This window comes from Pleurodeles waltl, chromosome 4_1 (genome assembly GCF_031143425.1).
Source record: "Pleurodeles waltl isolate 20211129_DDA chromosome 4_1, aPleWal1.hap1.20221129, whole genome shotgun sequence".
Lineage (NCBI taxonomy): Eukaryota > Metazoa > Chordata > Amphibia > Caudata > Salamandridae > Pleurodeles > Pleurodeles waltl.
In genome coordinates, this window is record NC_090442.1 from 658,345,912 (window position 1) to 658,368,003 (window position 22,092).

The 22,092-nt window shown below is 45.3% G+C and overlaps 1 protein-coding gene across 1 annotated transcript in view; it reads left to right on the forward strand.

The window, feature by feature from the left end:
* XPOT (exportin for tRNA) overlaps window positions 1–22,092 on the forward strand; it is a 710,192-nt gene that overhangs the window by 20,915 nt on the left and 667,185 nt on the right. The window contains exon 2 of the mRNA XM_069229126.1: window positions 16,941–17,080. Coding sequence (XP_069085227.1) covers window positions 17,021–17,080 — 60 coding nt within the window. The 5' untranslated portion in view covers window positions 16,941–17,020. The remainder of the gene's footprint in view (window positions 1–16,940; window positions 17,081–22,092) is intronic.

Consider the following 22,092-nt stretch of genomic DNA (forward strand, 5'->3'; position numbering starts at 1 on the left):
GGATATTCTCTGATTAGATGCATATTTTTGCAGAAGCTTACAAGCAAGATTCATGATTCTTTGCTTTCAAAATAAAATATTCACAAAAAAGTGCTTCTAGGAAAAAAATGTTTTGCTAAATTACTGTGAAATGTTAGGTACCATTTCTTTGAAGCATCATTTACTAAAATGTGTTGATGCATGCTAGTATATCCCAAAAATATTCATAATGGAAAATCGGTCTTACCAGTTTCAACAAGACTATGGGAAACATGGAAATAAACGAGCATTGGCAAAGCCAATAGGTCCAACATTGGCGGTCAGTCTTTTGGTTTTGTCAATGTGTGTCTAGTTTTGGCATAGCTTTTTTTAAACCTTTATTGTTGTGGGAGCTGCCAGGCCCTCACCATTATAACAAACACTTGCAAAAAGCAAACATTATTTGGTCTCAAAAAGCACACATTGCCATTGTAGCTCTTGGCACTGAGCAAAACTACTTTGTGTGCTGATATGCGGCTTGTAAAAGAGTAGACTGCTATCACTCTCAGTGAAGCCAGCCAACACATGGGTAAAGAGAGAGAGAGTTTTAATAAAAGCAGAAGGTATTGGTTAATGCCAGACCTAATTAGGGGCACAATTCTTGAAGAAAGTCACAAAAGTACACCCAGCGTAGATGTCTTTGCATTAGTGCAGATTTACGTATTTCATGAATTCATAAGAATTCATACAAGTAGACCAGGTAATTGTACTCCTACAAAATATTCCTGATCTGTATTTTAGCACGAGAAAATATGCATGTACAGATTTGTACATGTGAAAATCTGTCCTGGGAGACAGGCTATAGGAATTCCACACCCTTGCTTAGTAATAGTGGCCATGCTGTGTACATTCCACGTCAGCAGTTTATAGTGAGATGCATCGCCCATGTGTTACAGTGTATGAGTGTAGTGCTCCCCCTCGCGCCATCCCCAGGTACCGAAAGCATAGTAGCAGGAAATCGATCTTTGGGGCTGTAGGCCTTTGGTTGCTAGTGCACACATTCTGTACCCCGAGCATTAGTCTGCACTGTCTTTGCCAAGTGCACTTGCCATAATACAGAGAGGTGAAAGACAGTACAGAACCAAAGATTTAAAAAAAACTATAAGAATAACTCCTACCCTTGCCAGTAAGACCAGTAGTCTCCGGCCTAAACTCCCCATGCAAACAGTAACAGCATTTGAATAAAACTGATATATTCTATGAATGGTCCTCTTACAATTTGGTTGCCCTCTGGGGCATGGCACTCTTTCAGGAGCTCAGGTTCTACTTTTTCACCCACCTGCATGAACATGATGGGAAGGCTGCATCTAGAAACCCTGACCCCCCGCCACTGGGCAACCAGGCACATGAGGCACCAAGTCGAGAATAGCACAGAGATCAGCAAGCTCCGAGAGGGAAGCAGCCGAGGCATCATATTAAGTCATTCGTCGACCCAGGCGTCACCTCCAGACCCCAACCCTCTGAGTTGCTGGCCACTAAGCTGGCATCCTCCACTGCCTGTGCTCGCTCCCTGGCAGCCTGCTCCCTTTTGGCGCGGTGTGTCAAATTCTTGCATCTCCTGCAACGAGGCTTAGGTACCATCCACTTCTCTGTAGGTTTATTGGTGCCTGCTGCTCCCGCCATCACCTTGACGTGCAGCCAGGTCCAGGTATCTTCAGGAGTGGAGAAAAAATAAGCGACATCTTCATGTATCTCTTTCAATTTGGTCGGTAACAGCAGGGCATATTTTAGCAAATGTTTGCAGAGTTTCTGCTTCACTGCATTGTAAGAGTTACGGCGTTGTTGTACTTCAGCAATAAAGTTTGGATATGCCATGATATTGACATTTTTATAGTTCCAGGGGCCTCTAGAGCGTAACAGTTGCTGGATCAAGTTGCAGTCTCTATAAGAAAATGGGCATTCACTGGGCACGGTCGATCCCCAGGAGACTGTGGCCTACTGCATGTGAGATGCGCCCGTTCCACTGAGAAGAACTTCAGTACTTTACCACCCAAGACAGTGGACATCAGCCAATTCTCCAAGAAGATTTCCAAGTTGGGGTCCTCAGAGCATTCCAGAAATCCAAGGAACCAGACATTATTGCGACGGGAGCGTCCCTCTGCATCCTCTGCCGGTCGATGTAGCGCCTCAACCTCTGACTGGAGGGTGGGTCTCATGCTTGTGAGTTCTGACTTTGATTCGTCAAACCTCTCTACCAATTTGCAGTGGTCTACTCTGAGTAAGTTTACTCGGGGAGACCGGGCCAATCTTGGCTTCCAAGGAGGCTGTCCTGTTTGGGGTCCCTCACTCACTGGCCATCCAGCTTCATTCGCCACCTTCAGCGCACACCCTACGACGCCCTCAGGGGACCCCTGTAATTGTGTCTCACTGGGAGCACTGGACACATTTTTGGTAAATCTCTCTCCAGCTCATCATGAAAGGCTCATCATTTGGGTGTAGTCAGCGCGGCAAGCTCTTCTAATGTGCAGGTGTATGAGGAGAAATGCGCCTCACAGCAGATTATGATGGTAAAGTTCACAAGGGCCACCTGTATTCAGCAACTCGATACCCAAACTCTGGGCCAGAGCAGTTAGGCCCACCCAGTCAAATTAAAGGGTGACGTCTGCTAATTGGGCCTCTTAGCTCGTTCAGCAATGGCAGTTCTGAGTCATGATTTCCTCTGCCTGTTATGGCCCAGGGCTCTGGTGCAGCTGTGAGGGCCCCAGTATAGCGCCTCAGCACGCGCCCTCACCTTTATGCCTGGTGTGCATCCTTTTGGGCTCACGGCGGGGGAACAGCTACAGTCCTCTGCTCAACCTCCCAGTCCACACTTCTCAGTAGGTCTTCACCACTGGTGCACCGGCGAAAGCGCTCTGGAGGCTGCTTGTTGGCGCCAATCAAATCATGGCCTATCAGGGCTTCTTATTGCTGCAATTAGCGTTCCTCGCAGCCCCATGCCTTCTCAGTAGTCCTGGGAGTGCAGCAGCGCCCCCCCTCCATAGCTGTGCAGCAACCTCTGATGATTCATCGGCCTGCGGTCCCACCGCAGCTGGCGGAGCCTCAGGACGAATCTAGCTCCCAGCGCACCCTGCCCGACTGCTTCCTGACAGCAGTCATTCGCGGAGTTACAGCAGTTCACCCCGCATCGTCTGGGGATTTCCCCCAGCATGGCTGGGGATGAAGGGAGAACAGATCTGGCCAATGTATACAGGATTCAAGGTGGGCCGATCCAGAGGTCGGCAAAGCGCATCTGTCCTGGTCATTATCTTTGCCTCCCACCCCCATCCACTCTCATAATGTCAACACATCTTTTCTATTTGGTCCTACTGGCCTCTTTCTTGTATGACTGCCATCTGAACAACAAGAAACAAAACTTCATTAAAGTGAAGAGCTATGGGGCCATTGATGGAAAGGTAAGATTTATAGTAGGAAGTATGTGCTTCAGTCTATGGTCCTTGTACTGTAACAACCCCTGTTTCTGTAATCTTCTCAGACCAACATTCTATACAGCCTTCTCGTCAACATTCTGAACATTCTTGAGCATAGAACATAAGTCAAAGGAGTGGGGAGACAAAGAGAGGAATATACCACGTGAACAGCATATTACAACACATCTCCTTATTCAAGGAACATTTTCTTAAGATACACATTCAATACAGTTTGTGTTCTTTGAGCCATACAGGAGACTTACGCTTCCTGTAACATTTATAGTTGTTATTAGCTATTGACTCATGGCCATCGATGGGTGTTATTTCTGTTTCTGGAATTAAGAATTACCGGACTCTTCATACTTCTGTCCATTCTGTAGGTGCGGCCCTCTTCCAAAATTTACCATTTTGTGTTTCACACTTTTAATCCTAGCAGTTTCATAGGACTTTAAATTTGTTTTGTGCAGAAACTGGTTTCTTTATCACTATCCACTGTCCAACATGTCATTTTGTGGTACCACTCCCCGCTTATTGTCCTTCTATTGTTGGTATTTGTTCTGGTGTTGCTTCACATTTGCAATTACTTCACCTCTATCAACCCATACAGGATTACCTCCGTTAAACTAATTTGGAGTCCTTTTTTTACCACATTTTCTTCCCTTGAGCGAAACAAAAGGGGAGACACCTGAAACCTCATTAGGTGTAATATATGACCACAACGTATCTCCTAAAGCTTTCTCTTTGGAATATCTGACATAGTGTGCTTGTTCAATAGTCTTTTTGATGAAGTACTTTTATTTTTATATCCCTGAGTGTTTTCTTTCGTGTGTGTAAATGCTGTGTGACTACAGTGGTATTGCTTGAGCTTTGCACTTCTCCTAGATAAGCCTTGGCTGTTCATCCACAGCTACCTCTAGAGAGCCTGGCTTCTAGACAATGCCTACACTACACTAATAGGGGACACCTGGACCTGGTCTTAGGTGTAAGTACCCAAGGTACCCACCACACACCAGGCCAGCTTCCTACAGTAAGCTGCCATAACAACATGTATTTGTATATGACCTGAATAGACTGATAGGCCCAATAATGTCAAGACCCAACTTGTCCCATATTTTAGAAGGTAGCTCTTTGGGGGATAGAGGGGCTTTGTGAATGATTTTAGTTTTGTCACTTGAACTACATGTGAAACAGTCCTTGACTTTGTTCTCTATCATAGATTCCATATTTGGAAGACAATATTCCTCTTTGATTTTACTCTTGGTCATGCTTCTGCCTCAGTTACCTTTATGGGCAATGTCAACAATGTGCTTGTGCATGTTCTCCGATGATACAATTTTATCAGCTTTACAAATAACATGATTAATGATGAGTTCATTTCTCATATTCCAGAAAGATTGGAGTTCATCTGTAAGATCATAGGATTTTCCAGGCCAACCATTCAGTATTTTTTGTTTGGCTAGAGATAACATGTAAGAACAATTTCCTTAGAACGTTTTTTTCTGAATACTGCTTTTTACTGGTAAACAAGATGAGCAGTCAGAAACATGAGGCCTAGCACCAGAAACATATTCAATTATTCAATCTTGAATTGTAGCCTTATAATCCCAACCTCCACTTAGAGATACGTAGCATGGTTTCTTCTAGTCCCTTGGCGGAAAACATAGGTATCAGTGGCCTATGATCCATTCTTAAAGTATGTAGTAAACCCCATAGATAAAAGTTTAAATGATTTATTGCGTAATAATAGGTTAGTGCTTCTCTCTACAGTAGAGTAATTTATTACTGCATCCTTTAAAGTTATTGGTGAAAAAGCATTAAACTTTTCCTCCCCATTGTCAATTTGAGTCAAAATTACTCCTAATCCCTTGTTGCTGGCATCTGTGGTTAGGTTGGTTTTAGACTGGACGTTAAAATTGCCTATATTGGGGGCATTTGTGACTGCTTCTTTTGATCTCCCTGAAAGTTTTCTTACAATCTTTAGTCCACTGAAAGAAATTCCCTTTCTTGATAATACTCTTAATGGGCACACTAGGTCAGCAAAATGTTTGATCTACTTGGGCACATATTCTGCCAGGCCTAGCATTGACTTGAATTCTTCCTTACGTGTAGGAGAACGTGCTAACCTGACAGAGTCTATTAAATTGTATTTGTGCCTAATTCCCTCTGCTTGTATTTTGATATCATTAGTACATCTTGCTAATTGGTCTCTTATTAGAGAGTCCGCTAATGAACCGAATTTGCATGTGGCAGATAAAACCTTTAAGACCTGCTATGTCGTTCACAAGTTTCTCATTCCTTCCTTGAACCCTACTCATGTTTTTCTAGCACAGTTATTTATCTTTTCAGTGTACTGCTTGCCGTACTTCTTCAACAGCCCTAAAAACATCACCATGATATTCACTCAATCCTTTACCATCATTCTCATCCAGGACAAGCAGATCAACAGATACTTTCCTCCCATGTATTCCTATAGTGTGTAACAAAATATGTTTTTTGTGTCAGAAAGAAAATCTTTCCGCCCCTACGGCTATTAAATGAGACTCAGAGTTTCACACATCTTTTCCGTGGTAGAATTAGTTCTCCCACTATCATATAGGAAAGGTGAAGGTTGTAACATACTAGATGCAGCCACAGTGAATTAGCAAAAATAATAGTTTAATCAATAAACTAGAATTAACCATGCAGTGTTCCAAAGGATATGAAAGATTTTGCATGAAAAATAAGTTTTTAAGGGTTTCAATTTACTTTTAAATCAACTTGCACTTTGAGCAGGCACATCTGATAGAGACTTCTTCCTTACCTTTGAATTGTTCCAAGCATCAGACTGCATCCGGAAGAGTTTACATGAGCAGTACCCCTGTGCGCCGGTGGGTGCCGTGGATCAGCTCCGTGCAGCGTCGTCCGTGGCGGAAGTGATATCTGCATCACCTGTATAGGCGTCACCTCGGCGCGCTGATGACGGCTCTTTTCTTTTCACATCAGTTAGCGCTGATCCGGAGAAGAGCTACACCTCTGTCACTTTTTGACAGGATTGTTTCAGTGTTTTGTCAACTTTAAAAAAAAAAAAAATTCCTCCTGGTATGTCAAGGAATGTCTTCAAGAAAGACAGAATTTAAAGCATGTGGCACGCCAATGTTGTTTTGGCCCCACGTCTCGTGTCTGTGGTGTCTGGAGCGCAAACATGACTCTAATCAATCTCCGACTGCTGGGCCAAGGCGCTGAAGGCTTTGAGGGCGCAGTCTCTAAAGTTGCTAGTGGCCAGGCAGATAACTCCTTAGCGGTCTTGATTGAGAGGGAGTCCCGGGACCCTCAAATGGTCCCAAGTCCTCTATGTCCCATTCAAAGTTGTTGGGACACTCCGGTAAGAGGCACAAGAAGTCGAAGCGTGCTTCGACTTCTCCTCTTCCGTCCGCCGATGCGACGACGGAACATCAGCATTGGAAGCATGGTTCTTCAGGGCATATGCCAAGGCCGACTCCGGGCCTCCCTGCTTTTCCAGGCGCGACCCCTGCTCTACTCTGAGGTTTATGAGGCAGTGAAACTCGAGCGGACTGACCCCTCAGGAGTGCCTTTGGCCCCCACGGAGCCAGGAGGGGGGTCTCATCTGGTTCCCCCCTGGCATCTCCGATGGGCCCCATGGATCTGATCATGATCAGATCCAATGGTTGTGCCACTGCGTCCTTCCCCCGATGCTGGTGCCGATGCTCCTGGCGCCCTTCAACGGTGCCGGCCTCATTTGGATCCCCGAATCTGACAGAGAGCTGGAACAGCCCCAACCGATGTCTATTCCGGTGCCGACAGGACCTGTGTGTCCTATGTTGGTGCTTCAACCTTATTCTGAAGAGCTAGGCATCGGGGAAGAATGGGAGGGGTCATTGGACCCTTTACAATACATAGGGGGTGATTCTGACATTGACGGGCGGCGGAGGCCGCCCGCCAATGTTCCCCTGTCAAAATACCGCTCCGCGGTCACAAGACCGCTGAGGGTATTTTGAGATTTGCCCTGGGCTGGCGGGCGGCCGCCAAAAGGCCGCCCGCCAGCCCAGGGCAAATCTACCTTCCCACAAGGACGCCGGCTCCGAATGGAGCCGGCGTAGTGGGAAGGTGCGACGGGTGCTGTTGCACCCGTCGCGTATTTCAGTGTCTGCAAAGCAGACACTGAAATACCTTGCGGGGCCCTCTTACGGGGGCCCCTGCAGTGCCCATGCCATTGGCATGGGCACTGCAGGGGCCCCCAGGGGCCCCGCGGCACCCCCTACCGCCATCCTGTTCCTGGCGGGTGGATGGCGGTAGGGGGTGTCAGAATCCCCATGGCGACGGAGCACGCTCCGCCGCCATGGAGGATTCCCCCGAGCAGCGGAAAGTCGTCGGGGGACCGCCGACTTTCCGCTTCTGACCGCGGCTGAACCGCCACGGTCAGAATGCTCGTGGGAGCACCGCCAGCCTGTTGGCGGTGCTCCCGTGGTCGGTGGCCCTGGCAGCCACCGGCCGCCAGGGTCAGAATGACCCCCATAATATCAAGAAATGGACTTGTGTGAAGAACTGGGTAAAGTAAGGAGACTACACTCGTCTTCAGATGCTGGTATGCTTTCTCCCCCTGCCTTGACTACGGAGGAGGGAGCTACCTATGGTATAGTGGTTAAGAGGTCAGTTGAGATCCTGGACCTTGAGTTGCCTTTGGTGGCAGTCAATGTTAACATCTTGACAGAGGTGCTGCAACCATGAGTTTCTTCCTCCGAACCCCTAATCCCTTTCTACAAAATCCTCATTGATGTCCTTCTGGGTATCTGGTCCAAACCCAGCACAAGTGCGCCTGTAAATAGGACGATTGCCTGCCACCATCGCTCCGCCCCAGGGAGCCCAAGCTTCTTCACCCAACATCTTACCCCATAGAGCTGGATGGTCCAAGCCTCTACCTTCCATGGTGCGTTCCTTGCTGCTCCCAGGACAGGGAATCCGAGAGACTGCGTGGCTTTGGAAAGAAAATGTTTTTTTCCGCCAGCATTGTGATCAGTCATCACTGCATTCTTATTGGACCTGTTGCGCAAGTGCTGCCACAGGTCCCGTAGTAGCCCCGGGCCTTTCGCTCCCATGCATTTACAGATAGGAGAGACACAGCAAAGTTTGCTATTTGATGTGGTTTGGACATGACCGACTGTCTGGGCAGGGCAATTGCAACGATGATGGCACTCAGCCACCATGCCTGGCTTAGAACATGTGGCTTTTCAGGGTATGTCCAGGCTTCCCTCAAGGACATGCCCTTTGATTGCAGCTGTTTTTTCAGAGGCAAAGCAGACTCTGCACTGGAGTGCTTTAAGGACTTGTGGGCTACAGCCAAGTCCTCAACTGCCCTGCATCATCCGCAGTATGCCTTTTGCTAATTTCTTGGCTACGGAAGGGGCGTTCAACCGCGCCAACCCTATCACAGCAACGTCCTGCGCAAGCTTCCAGCCTTTGCATGGGTGCTTTCAGTTCACTGTGCTCCCCTTTGGCCTTACCTGCGCCCCTCGGTTGTTTACCAAGGTGACGGTTGCAGCACATCTGTGGAGATAAGAGGTGCCAATCTTCCCCTATTTTGAGGACTGGCTGTTGAAGGCGGGCTCACCCCAGGCTGTTGTTTCCCACTATCAAACTATGGCGAATCTCCTGCATTTGCTGTTATTCACTATCAGCATGCCAAAGTCACACCTGACTCCCTCTCAGACGCTCCCTTTCATCAAAGCTGTTCTGGACACAGTGCAGTTTCAGGCTTATTCTCCCGAGTGTCGAGTCTAGGATATTCAGACTATGATACAGGTGTTTCAGCCTCTATCCTGGATTTTGGTGGGACTGATTATGAGACTGCTGGGCCTCATGGTCTACTGCAGCCTGCTAGTGACACATGCCAGATGGCATATGCGTTCTCTGCAGTAGGACCTGAAGTTTCATTGGGTACAGCATTAGGGGAATCTCTACGACATGGTCCAGATCTCGGAGCGAACTGCAAAAGACCTGCACTGGCGACTAATGAACCAGTATTGGGTTCAGAGGCAGAACCCTCTCCCTTTCCTCATCAGATCTGACAGTTGTGACAGAAGTGTCACTTCCGGGATGAGGCGGCATCCTGGGAGAGGTGGAGATTAGAGAAAGCTGGTCTCCAGTTGAATCTGGACTCCACATCAACATGCCGGAGCTCCGTGCGTTCTGACTGGCAGTGAAAGCCTTTCTTCCCTCTATCAATGGAGGGCTGGTTCAGGTGTTCACAGACAACACCACTGCCATGTGGTACTGCAACAAGTAGGGCGGGGTGGGGTCTTGATCCCATTGTCAAGAGGCTCTGCGCCTCTGGGGATGGCTGGAACAGCAGGGCAAATCCCAGATGGTTCAACATCTGGCAGGTTCCCTGAAGGCCAGTGCAGACAAACACAGCCGTTGATGCTTAGTGGATCGCGAGTGTAGTCTCCATCCAAAGGTGATGCAAGGTCTCTTGGTTAGATCTGTTTGCTTCCGCTGAGAATGTACAATGTCAGCAGTTTTGTGCTCTGGAGTTTCCGAAGTGGCTTTGCATCTCATGTAGAGCTCAGGCCTCCTGTACACCTTTCTGCCCCTACCCCTCCTACCAGGTGTTTTCAAGAGGATCTGGAAGACCAGGCCCAAGTCATCCTTGTTGCTCCGGACTGGGCACAGAGAGTCTGTTATACCGAACTTCTGAACATGAGTGTCGATCCTCCGATCAGGCTGCCCTGTTCTGGTGGATCTTCAGTAGCAGGGGAAGGTCCTCCACCCGAACCTGTTAACTCTCCGCCTTCTTGTGTGGAGCTTGAGTGGCAACAGTTGACAGCTTTGAACCTTCCTCCCGAATTCTACAAAGTTGTTCTGTCCGCCAAGCATTCCTTAAACAAGACCATATATGCCTGATGATGGAAGAAATTTGTATTATATTGTACAGAAAGGTCAATTGACCCGCTTTCTGTCAGCAATGAAGACAGAAATTACCCACATAATCCTGGAAAAGTGCCAGAGGGAAACAACCCTTCAGGCTCCTACCTCAGATCTGCGAAGCCCACAATGCACCCAATTTGCCCACTGCAGATGCCAGCTCAGCAAGGATGGAAGGGCACTCACATCCACACAGGACCCCGCCTCCAATTTTGGTCTCTGTGGTCAGGAAGCCCTAGGTGCTTGGTAGCTTCCATAGAAACTAGTCTGTTGTTGCGGGCATGCACCTTCCCTTAAACTCTGTTACCAGGCTCCTTTTCTCAGTGGAGTAAAGATAACCCCCAGTGCATTCCCAACCACTATACCGGACTGTGAATCTAGAAGGCTGGATACCTTTGGTATGAAGTTGTTCTCTTCTCCAGCCTAGCACTGTGATTGGTAAAACTGCGTACCTTTTGGGCTGATACCTAGACATTTTATTAAATTCGGTTGCACACGTGCGTCCCATGATCTTGAAGGAGGCCTCAGTTATACTCTTCGAAGCTATTACTGATGGGCGAGATGCAACAAGGTTCACTATCAGATGTGGACTGGGCACGACTGACTCGCTGGCAGAGCGAATGCATCATTGATTTCACACTATACACTCTGCCTGGCTTTTCAGGGGATTCCCAGTCTTTGCTTATGGATGTATCGTTTGCTGGTTTTCGGCTTTTTGATGAGAAGACAGACTCTGCACCGGAGCACTTTTTTAAGGACAGCGGAGCTATGACAAAGTTCTTGGGTCTGTCCATGGCCACACACTGGCCCTAGTCTGCCTTTCGCTCCTCCCTTGGCTACTGGAGGGGCTTCCAACCACGTCTGTTCTGTCCAGGCACCAGGCTTTCAAGCATTTTGTGGCTGTGGGTGCGTCTCCCAGAAATCATGTGGGAACACCAGGCAGAGGTCGGGCCAATCTGCCATTTCTTAGGCAGTCACAGCCTCCAAAGCCCTTCAGTTTGCCCTTATGGGCACCCAGTGGGAGGCAGGATTCACCATCACTTGCCTCACTGGAAGTCTACAAGATGAGACAAGTGAGTTTTGCAGATTGTTTAGAGGGGTTACTCTAGCCCCCTTTCTGGGAATCCATGCCACCACTTACGACCGACTGAACACCATATGTCTTTGCTCTGTCAGGAATTAGTAGCTCTTTTGGCCAAGAAAGTGAGCAAGAGGATACTGGCATCAGAAGAAGGTTGTGGTTGCTATTTCAGCTACTTTTTGGTGTCCAAAAAGGACTGAGGCCTTCGTCCTATCCTACTCCAGCCCCTTCTCAACTTCTTTCTGTAAAAGCAGCTCAATATATTCAACTGAGCTGAGGCATGCATGCCCCGGACCCTGCAGACTGGATCGTAGCATAGTACTTGCAGGATGCATATTTACACATTCCTGTCCTCCCCGCTGACAGGCATTACCTGTGGTTCACAGTAGGCCAATAGTACTTTCAGTTCGCTGTGCTCCCTTGTGGCTTTACTAGCATCCCTCGGGTGTTCACCAAAGTGATGGCGGTGGTTGCAGCATACCTGCAGAGGTTGGAAGTCCCAGTCTTCCCCCTAACTCAATGATTTGCTATTGAGTGCAGGCTTGCATCAGGCAGTCATCTCCCATCTCCAGACTAATGTGGACCTCCTGCTTTCACTGGGGTTCACTATCAGAGTGGGCGCAGCATCAGGGGTATCTCTACAACATAGTCTAGGTCTCGGAGGGAACTACAAAAGACCTGCAGTGGTGGTTGGCAAACCACAATTGGGTCTAGGGCAGACCCCTCTCCCTTACCCAGCCAGAGCTGACTGTAGTTACAGATGCATCACTCCTGGGCTCAGGTGGCCACCTGGGAAAGATGGAGATCAGAGTGCTCTGGTTTCCAGTGGAGTCTGGACTTCATGTCAACCGTTGGAGCTTTGGATTATCAATTGGTATTGAAAGCCTTCCTTCTATCAGGGGAAGGCTGATGCAGGTATTCATGAACAACATCACCTCCATGTTGTACTCTAACAGGATGGGTTGGGGGTCATACACAAGGCCAAGCGTCTCTGGACACGGCTGTAATGTCAGGGCATTTTCCTGGTCAATCAGCACCTGGCAGGCTCCTCGAACACCTGGACAGATGAATTCGGTCATCAATGTCTAGTAGATCACAGTGGCATCTCCACCCGCCGGTGGTGCACAGTTTCTTTTCGCTCTGGGGAAACCCTTGGTTGGAAATGCCCACCATCGTTGAGAATGGGGATATCAGTAATTCTGCATTCAAAGCGGCTCTTCCTCGGAGAAGCTTTTGGTCTCGGGTGGAGCTCCTGACTCCTGTATACCTTTCTGCCTATACCACTCCTGTCCAAGGTTTTCAAGAAAATCAGGAAAGACCAGGCCCACGTTATTCTTATGGCTTCAGATTGGACACGGAGAGTGGTATCCAGAGCTTCTGAGCATAAGCATTGATTTTCCGATCAGGCTGTAGGGGAGGGTCCTGCACCAGAACCTGCGCACTTTCTGCCATCAAGCGTGGAGATCGAGTGGTGACAATTGACAGCTTTCAACCTTCCCCCTGAAGTTTGTGAGTTGATTCTGTCAGCCAGGTGTCCCTCCATGAAGACAGTTTACGCATGCCAGTAGAACAAATTTGTGGCATGGTGTGTATCTAGAAACATTGACGTTTCTGCACGTCTATCCCAGATTTTACTGTTTGTTCTTTATCTAGCCCTTGCCACAGTTAAAAGTTATCTGCCATTTCAAAATTCTTGCGGTTTCCGGATCAGCTTTCTTTGTTCTCAAGTTACCCATTGTGGCTAGGTTCCTGAAAGCATGTGTTACCCCCATCCCCTTTAAAAAAAACTTTCATCATGCCTGAGTGAGTTCTTAACCTGGTCCTCACCTTCCTCTTGTGCGTGCCCTTTGAGTTGCTACACAACTGCCTAGTTTCCTTGCTTACTATCAAGACTCCTTTCCTAGTGCCCATAACACTGCCATGGAGGGTTAATGAACTGCAGGCGCTCTCTGTGCATCTTCCTTTAACCCAGACACACTGGTTATGAGGACCTGTGCCTCCTTCCTTCCTTCTGAAGGTTGAGACATCCTTTCACGTAGGCCAAAACATCACCTTGTCTACCTTCTTTGCTCCGCTTCAGCCTTCTAAAGAAGAGGAGCAACTCCACAGCCTGGACCCAAAAAGAACATTGTCGTTTTTCCTTCATGTTTTGCTTCACTAATGACTAAGCTGAAACACGCATGCACTGCAAAAATCTCTGGAATGCGCTTCTTAGTCCAAAGAAGACATTTATTATTTCACTTTGCAAATTTCCTAAAAGGAGATTAGCATGCTGAAAACACACATTTAAAAATGGTCACATCAATGAAAGAAAACATGTACACATGATTCTCCACTACAATATACACAGCAAATATATGTATCTATATTATAATGCAAAACAAATAATGAATTAAAAAAAATGCATCACCATGAGGCAAAGGCATAACTGCTTCATCTCCCTCCCATTCAGCATCAGATCGCCAGATCCTAGAATATGTCAAGGAGAGAGAGATAAATTATCCTCACGGGAAGGATGACACACTCCAGCATCCTCGATATGCCTGAGATCTGCAAACACTCTCTGTCCCTGGTCCATGTGGTCTCGGCCTCCTATACTTTGAACAAACCAGAGAAAAAAATTCTAGAACATCCCTCTCTCTGCAGAAGTTTATTTAAAAAAATGCTGATTGCTTTAGGCCAGCTTTGAAAATAACACGTTATGACTTGGCCATAATCCCAAGGATGACAATTCAAAACAAGACCGTACCCTGCTGTCTTAGTACATTCTTATCAGCCTAAGCCCTTGGTGGGAAAGAACACAAAAAATAAAAACAAGTGCACATTGTACAATGTGGAAAACTGCTTGCAGCTTTTAACGTGGCAGTGGCTAATGCTAGAATAAAGTAAATAGGCAAAATGAATCTGGTGGTCACTAATGCTAAGTGCAACATGGAGGTAGTGGTCAAAACATAAATATCACTACACTTGATCACACATAAGATTTCCGGGTGGATGAGCAACTCTTTTTATGGCATGTTGGGGCCAAAAACGTGAAGGAAATGTAGAAACAGACAATCTCACGATGGATAGTGCTCTGTATTACGATCTGCTATGCATTAGCCAAGAAGTAACCCCCCTGAGGGTTTGCATGTTCATTGCACCAGAGTCAAGGCTGTGATAACTGCGTTAGCTCCCTGAGTCTCTCTCCTGGACATCTGTCAGGCAGCAATGTGGCCTTCGTTACACTTATTCACAAAGCATTACTCTCTGGATGGTCAGGTTCGATGTTATGGACACTTGGCCTGTTCATTCCTGAAGGGCTCTCTAGTTTAATCTTTTTTGCAGAGCCACTTCTGGGGAGATTTTGCTTGGATATCTATTTTAAGGTAAGGAATCTGCAGCTAGAAGTCTCTATCAGATGAACAAGTTACTAACCTTCAGTAACACCTTATCCGGTAGCGACTGTGTCTAGCTGTAGATTCCTTACCGACCTTCCCATTCTCCCCGCCCTGCGAACTCATTCATTAGGGTCACTCTTCTGAAGCCTTAACAATACACACATGTAGGTCAGAATTCTTCATGGGTGTGTTTTTTCTGCTGTGAAAAGTCAGGAAAACAAACTGACTTCTGCGCACTGGGGTGGCACCTATATCTGAACCACACACATCACTGTCTGGGGCCATCACGGAGCCGAACTACACATCATACCAGCACACAGGGGTACTGCTAAAAAATTTCCAGATCCCGTCTGATGCCTGGGGATTATTTTAAGGTAAGACATCTGTGGCTAGATAATCCTACCATATGAGGCATTACCGAAAGTAAGTAACTTCTTCTTCACTACCCTGCGTCAATGCTTCACACTGCACTGCCCACGCGGTCCTCACTCTCCCTACCACTGCATACTCCTATTTCATATATTATGTTGCACATCCATGCAGACTCACATGGCCTACTTGTGCTGCCTCCTTGACATAGCTTCTAGGGGCAACTTCATAATATGCCCACCAGAACCTCTTTTTCACACTGCCATATATACCTATCTCCTCACACCACCTTAAAATGCAAGCTCCTTAGACTGTCCACTTCTGCTTGATTTTTTTCACTGCCCACTAGTGCCTTCTTTTCTCTCTCCATTCATGCTGGCATTTCCACCTGCTCACCAGTACCATTTTCCCACATTCCCCTCCTGTGTGCGTCATATCTGCTCTGGAGCTTGATGGTGGAATTTAGTTTTCATGAGCAGCCAGTTCCTCGTCTCTGTGCTGAGATAGTGGCTGGTGTGCTGATAATGCTTTTTCCCCTCTCTTGCTCTTCGATCTCTTGTGTTTCCATATATCATTATGCTTATTAACATCCTCTTGTGCTCTCTTCTTCTGCTTCCTCGCATTCTGCAACATTGCTCTTACTTTTTTTGTTCATTCTTTTATTCTTGTTTCATTTCACTTATCCCTGGATTGACCTATTTTCTGTCTCTTATGGCTTTCTACTCTTTTCCATTTCCTTCTTTTCTCCTCGCTTTCCTTTCACACACCCCTCCTCTTCCATCTTTGACCCATTCCCTGTTCGGCCCAGCTCCCATCATCTTCCAGTAGAGGAAGGGCAGCCATTCTTGTAGTTTACCAGTCAGAGAAGCAACCAGTGGGAGGGATGAGGTGAGTTGACATCTCAGAACCCTTATGCATTCACCTGCATATCTTCCACTTGTTTAGGACAGGCTCTGCTATGAGGGAACTAGCTCGTACTGTCCCGACACCCCTTTATCTGTATTCTCTATTGAGTTCTAAACTTATACCACGTCTATACTCTGAGAATGACCATTTCCTACCTAAATGCTCATCTAGCCAGCCAGTGCATGTTATTTTATGTGAATCATGCCAGAGTGGGCAACAGAAAACTGTGCATGATGTGCCTAGAAGTAGTTTCTAGCCTATTTCTATTCTTCGTTATGAAAAAAGAGTGTATAGATTTCTGAGATGTATATAGGATCTTTGGGTGCTTGCTGTTTGCTGTGATGCGTGTATGTGCTGAAGGACAAGCGTGATTGGACCTGCATACACAATATACTTTTTTTCAGGATTAGGATGTTTGCGACTATTTGTAGTATTTTGGCAAATAAAAACAATGGTAGTATACATTTTATTAGCATTATTCATTCTAATTCGACCAGCCACCTCAGAAGTGTCTGCAGATCTTGTGTTATTTTTTGTCCAAATCTTTGACTCTCAAAAGCTTTTTATTTAAATTCTTCACACAGAAGCCCATAAAGACAGATATGTGCGTCCTCTGCATAACTTTAATTGTGAATGCTAGTATTTCTCTGTCCTTTGTACACTTACCAATGCTTATTTGGATTGGCTAGTCCAAAGAACATGAAAACTTGATTGTGCAAGTAAGGTTGAATGCCAATCATTCCTTATCTGTGTGTACACTTTAATTTGCTATGTACTGCGTGTTTATGCTGACCTGTATCGTCATTGTGCTAAACAGACGTGTTTCTCCTAATGTTGCTTTTCTGCTTCTTTTTTTCACAGATGTCCACAGTCCATGCATTTAGAGAATGGGGAGACACTGTTGAGAAAAATAGGCAACTTGAACTCTAGCAGTTGCAGCTATGGATGAACAAGCCCTTCTGGGGTTAAACCCAAATGCTGATGCGGATCTGCGGCAAAGAGTATGTATTCCATTATTTCATAATCTGGATATGGTCAACCAGTATCACCTCTCTCTAGCCTCCATTTCCTATGATTATTTGTACGAAAAGTAGCTGTTCTTTTGCTTTGAAAAATGGTTCTCCTGATCCCAGCAACTATTACTGATGGTTAGCTTAGTCTAATAAACTTTCTTTTTGTGACAATTTAAGGTCAAGTCTGGCGGATAGAAAGTGAAGGTTTGTTATTCCTTTTTCCATCATCCTCAAAATGAGTTTGGATATGTGCTTAAAGTTGATTTGTTCCACAAAGACATAACCTAGACTAAAAGTCAAATATTGTGCATTGAGACTTTCAGGCAAAACAGATGTGTTTAAATTATGAACAAAATATTTATTTGATAGGCTGTGTGGATAAATGTTATCTAACATGTTCTTCTGTTTAAGTGTTCCAGGAGAATTCTGTAGTAGTTGTTGGCCAGCCCCACTGATACTTCAGCAGAGCGTGTTGCATTAGTGAATTTTGATTATAGGAGCGTGTTCATGAGATTTTTTGATAGTGACGTAAATGTTAGTTTCTGAAGTAGTCTTAAAGATCATAACAAAAAGCCTCCAGAGTTGACCTGAGAGGTGAATCATGTGTATGGTTCTTGGGTTACGTTTTCATAACCACCTTGCTTCTATAATGTGACTACCAGGAACACGCTTGTAGGATCATTGGGGCAGAGCTATTTATAAAATATTCATCTTTAGATACTGGTTTGGCATTTAGCCAACATGTGCATGACTTTGGTACCCTTACTTATACGAGAGACAGTCACTGAGGCGTAACACGGGCAAAAAACAAACCGCACTTGTGTTCCCACTGATGGTTATTATTAAAAGGTTGACATTGTAGAAGAGCATGGATCCAGTGTGGCACTGGATTCTTTGGACCTGTCCTTACCACAGAGATCTTAATGGATTTTAGCATCCTGATAGGACCGGTACAACCACTTCAACAACCTCATGTGTTAAACGATACTCATCCACGGTGTTTCAGGACACAGCCAATGATATCAATGGATTGGAGATTGAGAAACAAGGGGAGGTGTTTAGTCTTTTGGGATTACTTGTGATAACTAGAAAAAAATTAATGGATGTTTGTACGTGCTAAGCAGAACACACTTTGCCCGGGCCTATTATTCAGTGTGGTGCAATGACATTTCCTGCATCTTTTGACTACGAGGTGGAGCGTCTCACTAAAACACGTTAAATGTGTTTCTAGTGGCTGAGGCTTTAAATTGTTTGGATGTGGTGAAAGGTAAGCAAATTGGTAGGAAAATCAATGGCTTCTCAATAAACTGATAAATCAGATGATTCAGATTGAAGATCCTTTTATTGAGTAGAACTTGAGAAGCTCCTCTCTCATCTGATATAAACTCATAAACCATTTTATTGATATCTTTCTCTGCCCTTTTCATTGCATTAGGAAGGAAACTTAATGCGGTCAGCGGGGGTATTGTCTGTTTTGCACTGTAGGTACTCATTCTGGGCTGGTATAGATCTTGGGTGCAAATGAAATGCAAGAGAAGCCAGTTAATGACCCAACTTGTCTCCAAGTCTTTTCATAGGGACATGTAGTAGTGGATCATCATCTCATGTGAATTGCTTGGAGATGCTGAACATTAGGGCACCCATGTCTCTGATAGTGGCAGTCAGCTGTTTTGGGTAATGGTGGCCCTATGGCAAACCTGCTTGCACAAAGATACACTTAAACTCTTATCACCACCCGCACACTGCAATCTCCATCCTTCTCTGAAGTCATGTCCCACAATCGCTACATCTGTTGGAAGAAAAGCATAAAGAAGGTTGACAGAGCTTAACCGAGCTATGCAGAGTACTTCTGTCCCTGTTCCTTTGTATTGTGGATACAATAGATGTGAGTCAACATGGACTTGCAGATCAAATGTAATTGTATGTGTAGTTTAGTTTTTTTGTAATGCTGTACAACATACGAGGATGACGGTTATATTAATATGTTTTCTTAAATCTTATATAGAGAACAGCTATGTAAGATCTAGTGGCTAGTGTGCAGAGACGTTTGCAAATGTTATGGTACCTTGTGTCTAAGTGGAAAGAAAGTTTAGTGTCCATGTGAAGCTGTGAGACAAGGTTTGGTCAGCTTTGCATGTGTAGTAGTGTGCAGTTGGCTATAATCACTCCTATAGCTTCTTTTTTTGTATGTTGTATGTGAGTTTCAATAGTCCGGTATTACCAAATGCATATTTATTGCTAAAGGTTTACTGTTTAAATTTCTCCTAGATTCTTCAGATCCTTTGTGTGTCACGGACTACTCATCGTCTATGTCTGTGGCCCACAGGAACTGCAGAGAGGTCTTGATTTTTGTAGGTTCTGCCTTGACCCATGTAGGGACAGCCCTTTCTGGTAGCCACAGTGCTGCCGACGGAGGGAACGCCAAAAGCAGTCCGTGCCCTCCAGAAGGAGTCCCAGAGGAAAAAAAAAAAAAAAAAGGGAAAAAAGCTCTAAGCAGGAACTCCCTGGAACAAGAACAAAAGTTAAAAGGTAAGTCTTTTCAACAGGACAAAAAATAGTACTGAAAAAAGCTGGAACAGGTTAGGAAAAAATATAACTGGCGAAGAAAGAAGCAGGAGCGAAAATCACCACCAAAGGAAGTGTTGCAGTGCAAGGAGAACAGGAATCACTCACCTCATATACCCAAGAAAAGGAAGTGACCAACAGGAAGTAAAAAGGCACCATATTGGATTGGGAATACATCATAGAAGCCTATAGAGAAAGACACCATGTTAAAAAAAAAAAGGTTCCTAAGGCATGCAGGGCAAAAGAAGGCATGCTGGGAAGAAGAAAGAACATGGCAGCTGGAAAAGAAGAAAAGGAAAAAAGGATAGACTTTAAGTGAGGGTGTGTGGGGGGGAAGTGTTCAAGAACCTAGTGAGGGCGCACACCCGCAACTCGTCGAGGCCCCATGCCCAATTTGGGACCTTCGAGAAAAATAAAGAATGGCAGAGGCGCAACACACCCTTCTGGTGGAATTCTAGCTACCGTCATAATTCCATGGACGGTGGGTAGCCCCAGTGACTGTATGTTGGCGGCCCTCGCCGTGGCGGTAGGCAGCATTTGCCGCCAATGTCATAATGAGGGCCATAGTTTGTTTCGGAAAAAGAAATGGGTCACATACAAATTTTAATTATTATGTAGTGTAATGGCTTGGGTGGAAAGACGTTTTCTCAAGATGGATAGCCTGAGAAGGCTGTTAGCATATCATATGTTTGTGTTTGTGATGTGACAAGGAAAGAAGTACAAGGGTGGAGTAATCACAGGATTTTGGTTATTGCTTTGTGTCTGTTAAAACATTCTATTTTTGTTCATACATCTACACTGCAAATCCAACTTATTTAGATCAGCATGGCAGAGGAGAAAGATGTAGGTGTGGAGAAGAGGCATTGCTCTCTTGATGCAAGTATGACTACATGGAAATGCCCATTCCTCCTAAGCCAGTCAGGTTTGATTAGGAATTGCACAGGGTCCTAAGAACCACGGAAACAGGTAGGGGAGCCTTACGCCTCCTTATTGCACAAACTCCATCAGTAAGTGGGGTTAATAGGCAGGCATCTTTTGCCCTGAAGAAAGTATGTCATTGGTCGAAACTTGTAGGCAATATTATCTTTGGATGTAGAAATCATTACGTCTCTAGACACATCCCATCTGTTTTTTTTAACAGTGGTGCAGATATCTGCAGAATAAAGAGATAGCAATGGTTTAAGCATAGCCATTTTTTATTGGAAACCCTACACCCTTCCAGAAAAATACTTTATTATGAGCTCCCAAACCCTTTCTGACTTGTTTGAGCTCATTTGGGTGAAATCTACCTACCTGGATAAGAGTAGGCACCTATGATGAAGCATGCCGCCTATTGGCGGGTATTGTGTCTCTTATAATCTCTAAAAGATATTCCCTAAGACATTGATACTCAAAGTATGCCCCGAGGGGCCACATGCGGTCTTCCCACCCTTTACATGTAGCCTCCTGGTCAAAAGCAGCACTGGGCTGCTGTTTTCTTGACTCCATACTAACAGTGAGAAAGAAGTTAAATAAACAGGCAATCCTTTATGTATGGGTTAACTGAAGTTAACGAAAGGAAGTAACTAGGTTATCCTGCACTGCTTAACCTTAGAAACAACTTTATTTTTAAAGAAATCTTGCAGCAAAAGTGTAAAAATATGATAAAATCTCTTCAAAATTCAACTAGTGTATTTCATTAACATACAGAACCGTTTCACCTTGGTACATCACATTATATCAGTACATTGGGAGGTATGTGTTTTAAAAGGCGATAGTTTTCAAACATGAATTTACATTCATGGTATCCAACCCCCCCCGACAACAATGACTATAGTGAGCTAAGATGCTAGTCAGCTGTTAAGTGCGTTCTTTGGGCTGGGTTCCTTTTATTCACCAACAACATAATTAAATCAAACACAGGAGAAGGTTTTGCACATTGCACATCCTCAAATCATGAATTTCAACATATTTTTGTATGTGATAATGAAGTAAAAAGAGGCAAAGTGAAATAAAAGAATTGCCTAGGATCACATACTTTGGTAAAGTGGCAAAGTTGGGATTAATTCCAGGTTTTCTGGTTTAACATTGTCCAATTTAGCAGTTGTATAAGCTTTGTTTCCAGTACAGCCACCTTACTAGCACCACCCCCCAGAACCTATCCGTCTGAGTGCCACCCTGCTGGCACCAAAGCGGTGCTCTGTCACATCACAGGCAAAGCATTTTGGCCCCCAGGAAAATGTTTGAGTACTCATGCTGTAAGACATCATGTTAGACCTATAATAGAGGACTGACAGACACTCTGGTCATCATGCCTTTAGTGTGTAAAATAGTTGTTACTGGGAGAACTTTTGATGAACAATTAAATTATCTCATTCTTCATGTGTGTGACAAGTAAAATTTATTTGCCTATGACATAATCCTAAAATATATAAAACAGTGATGGATGGAATGTT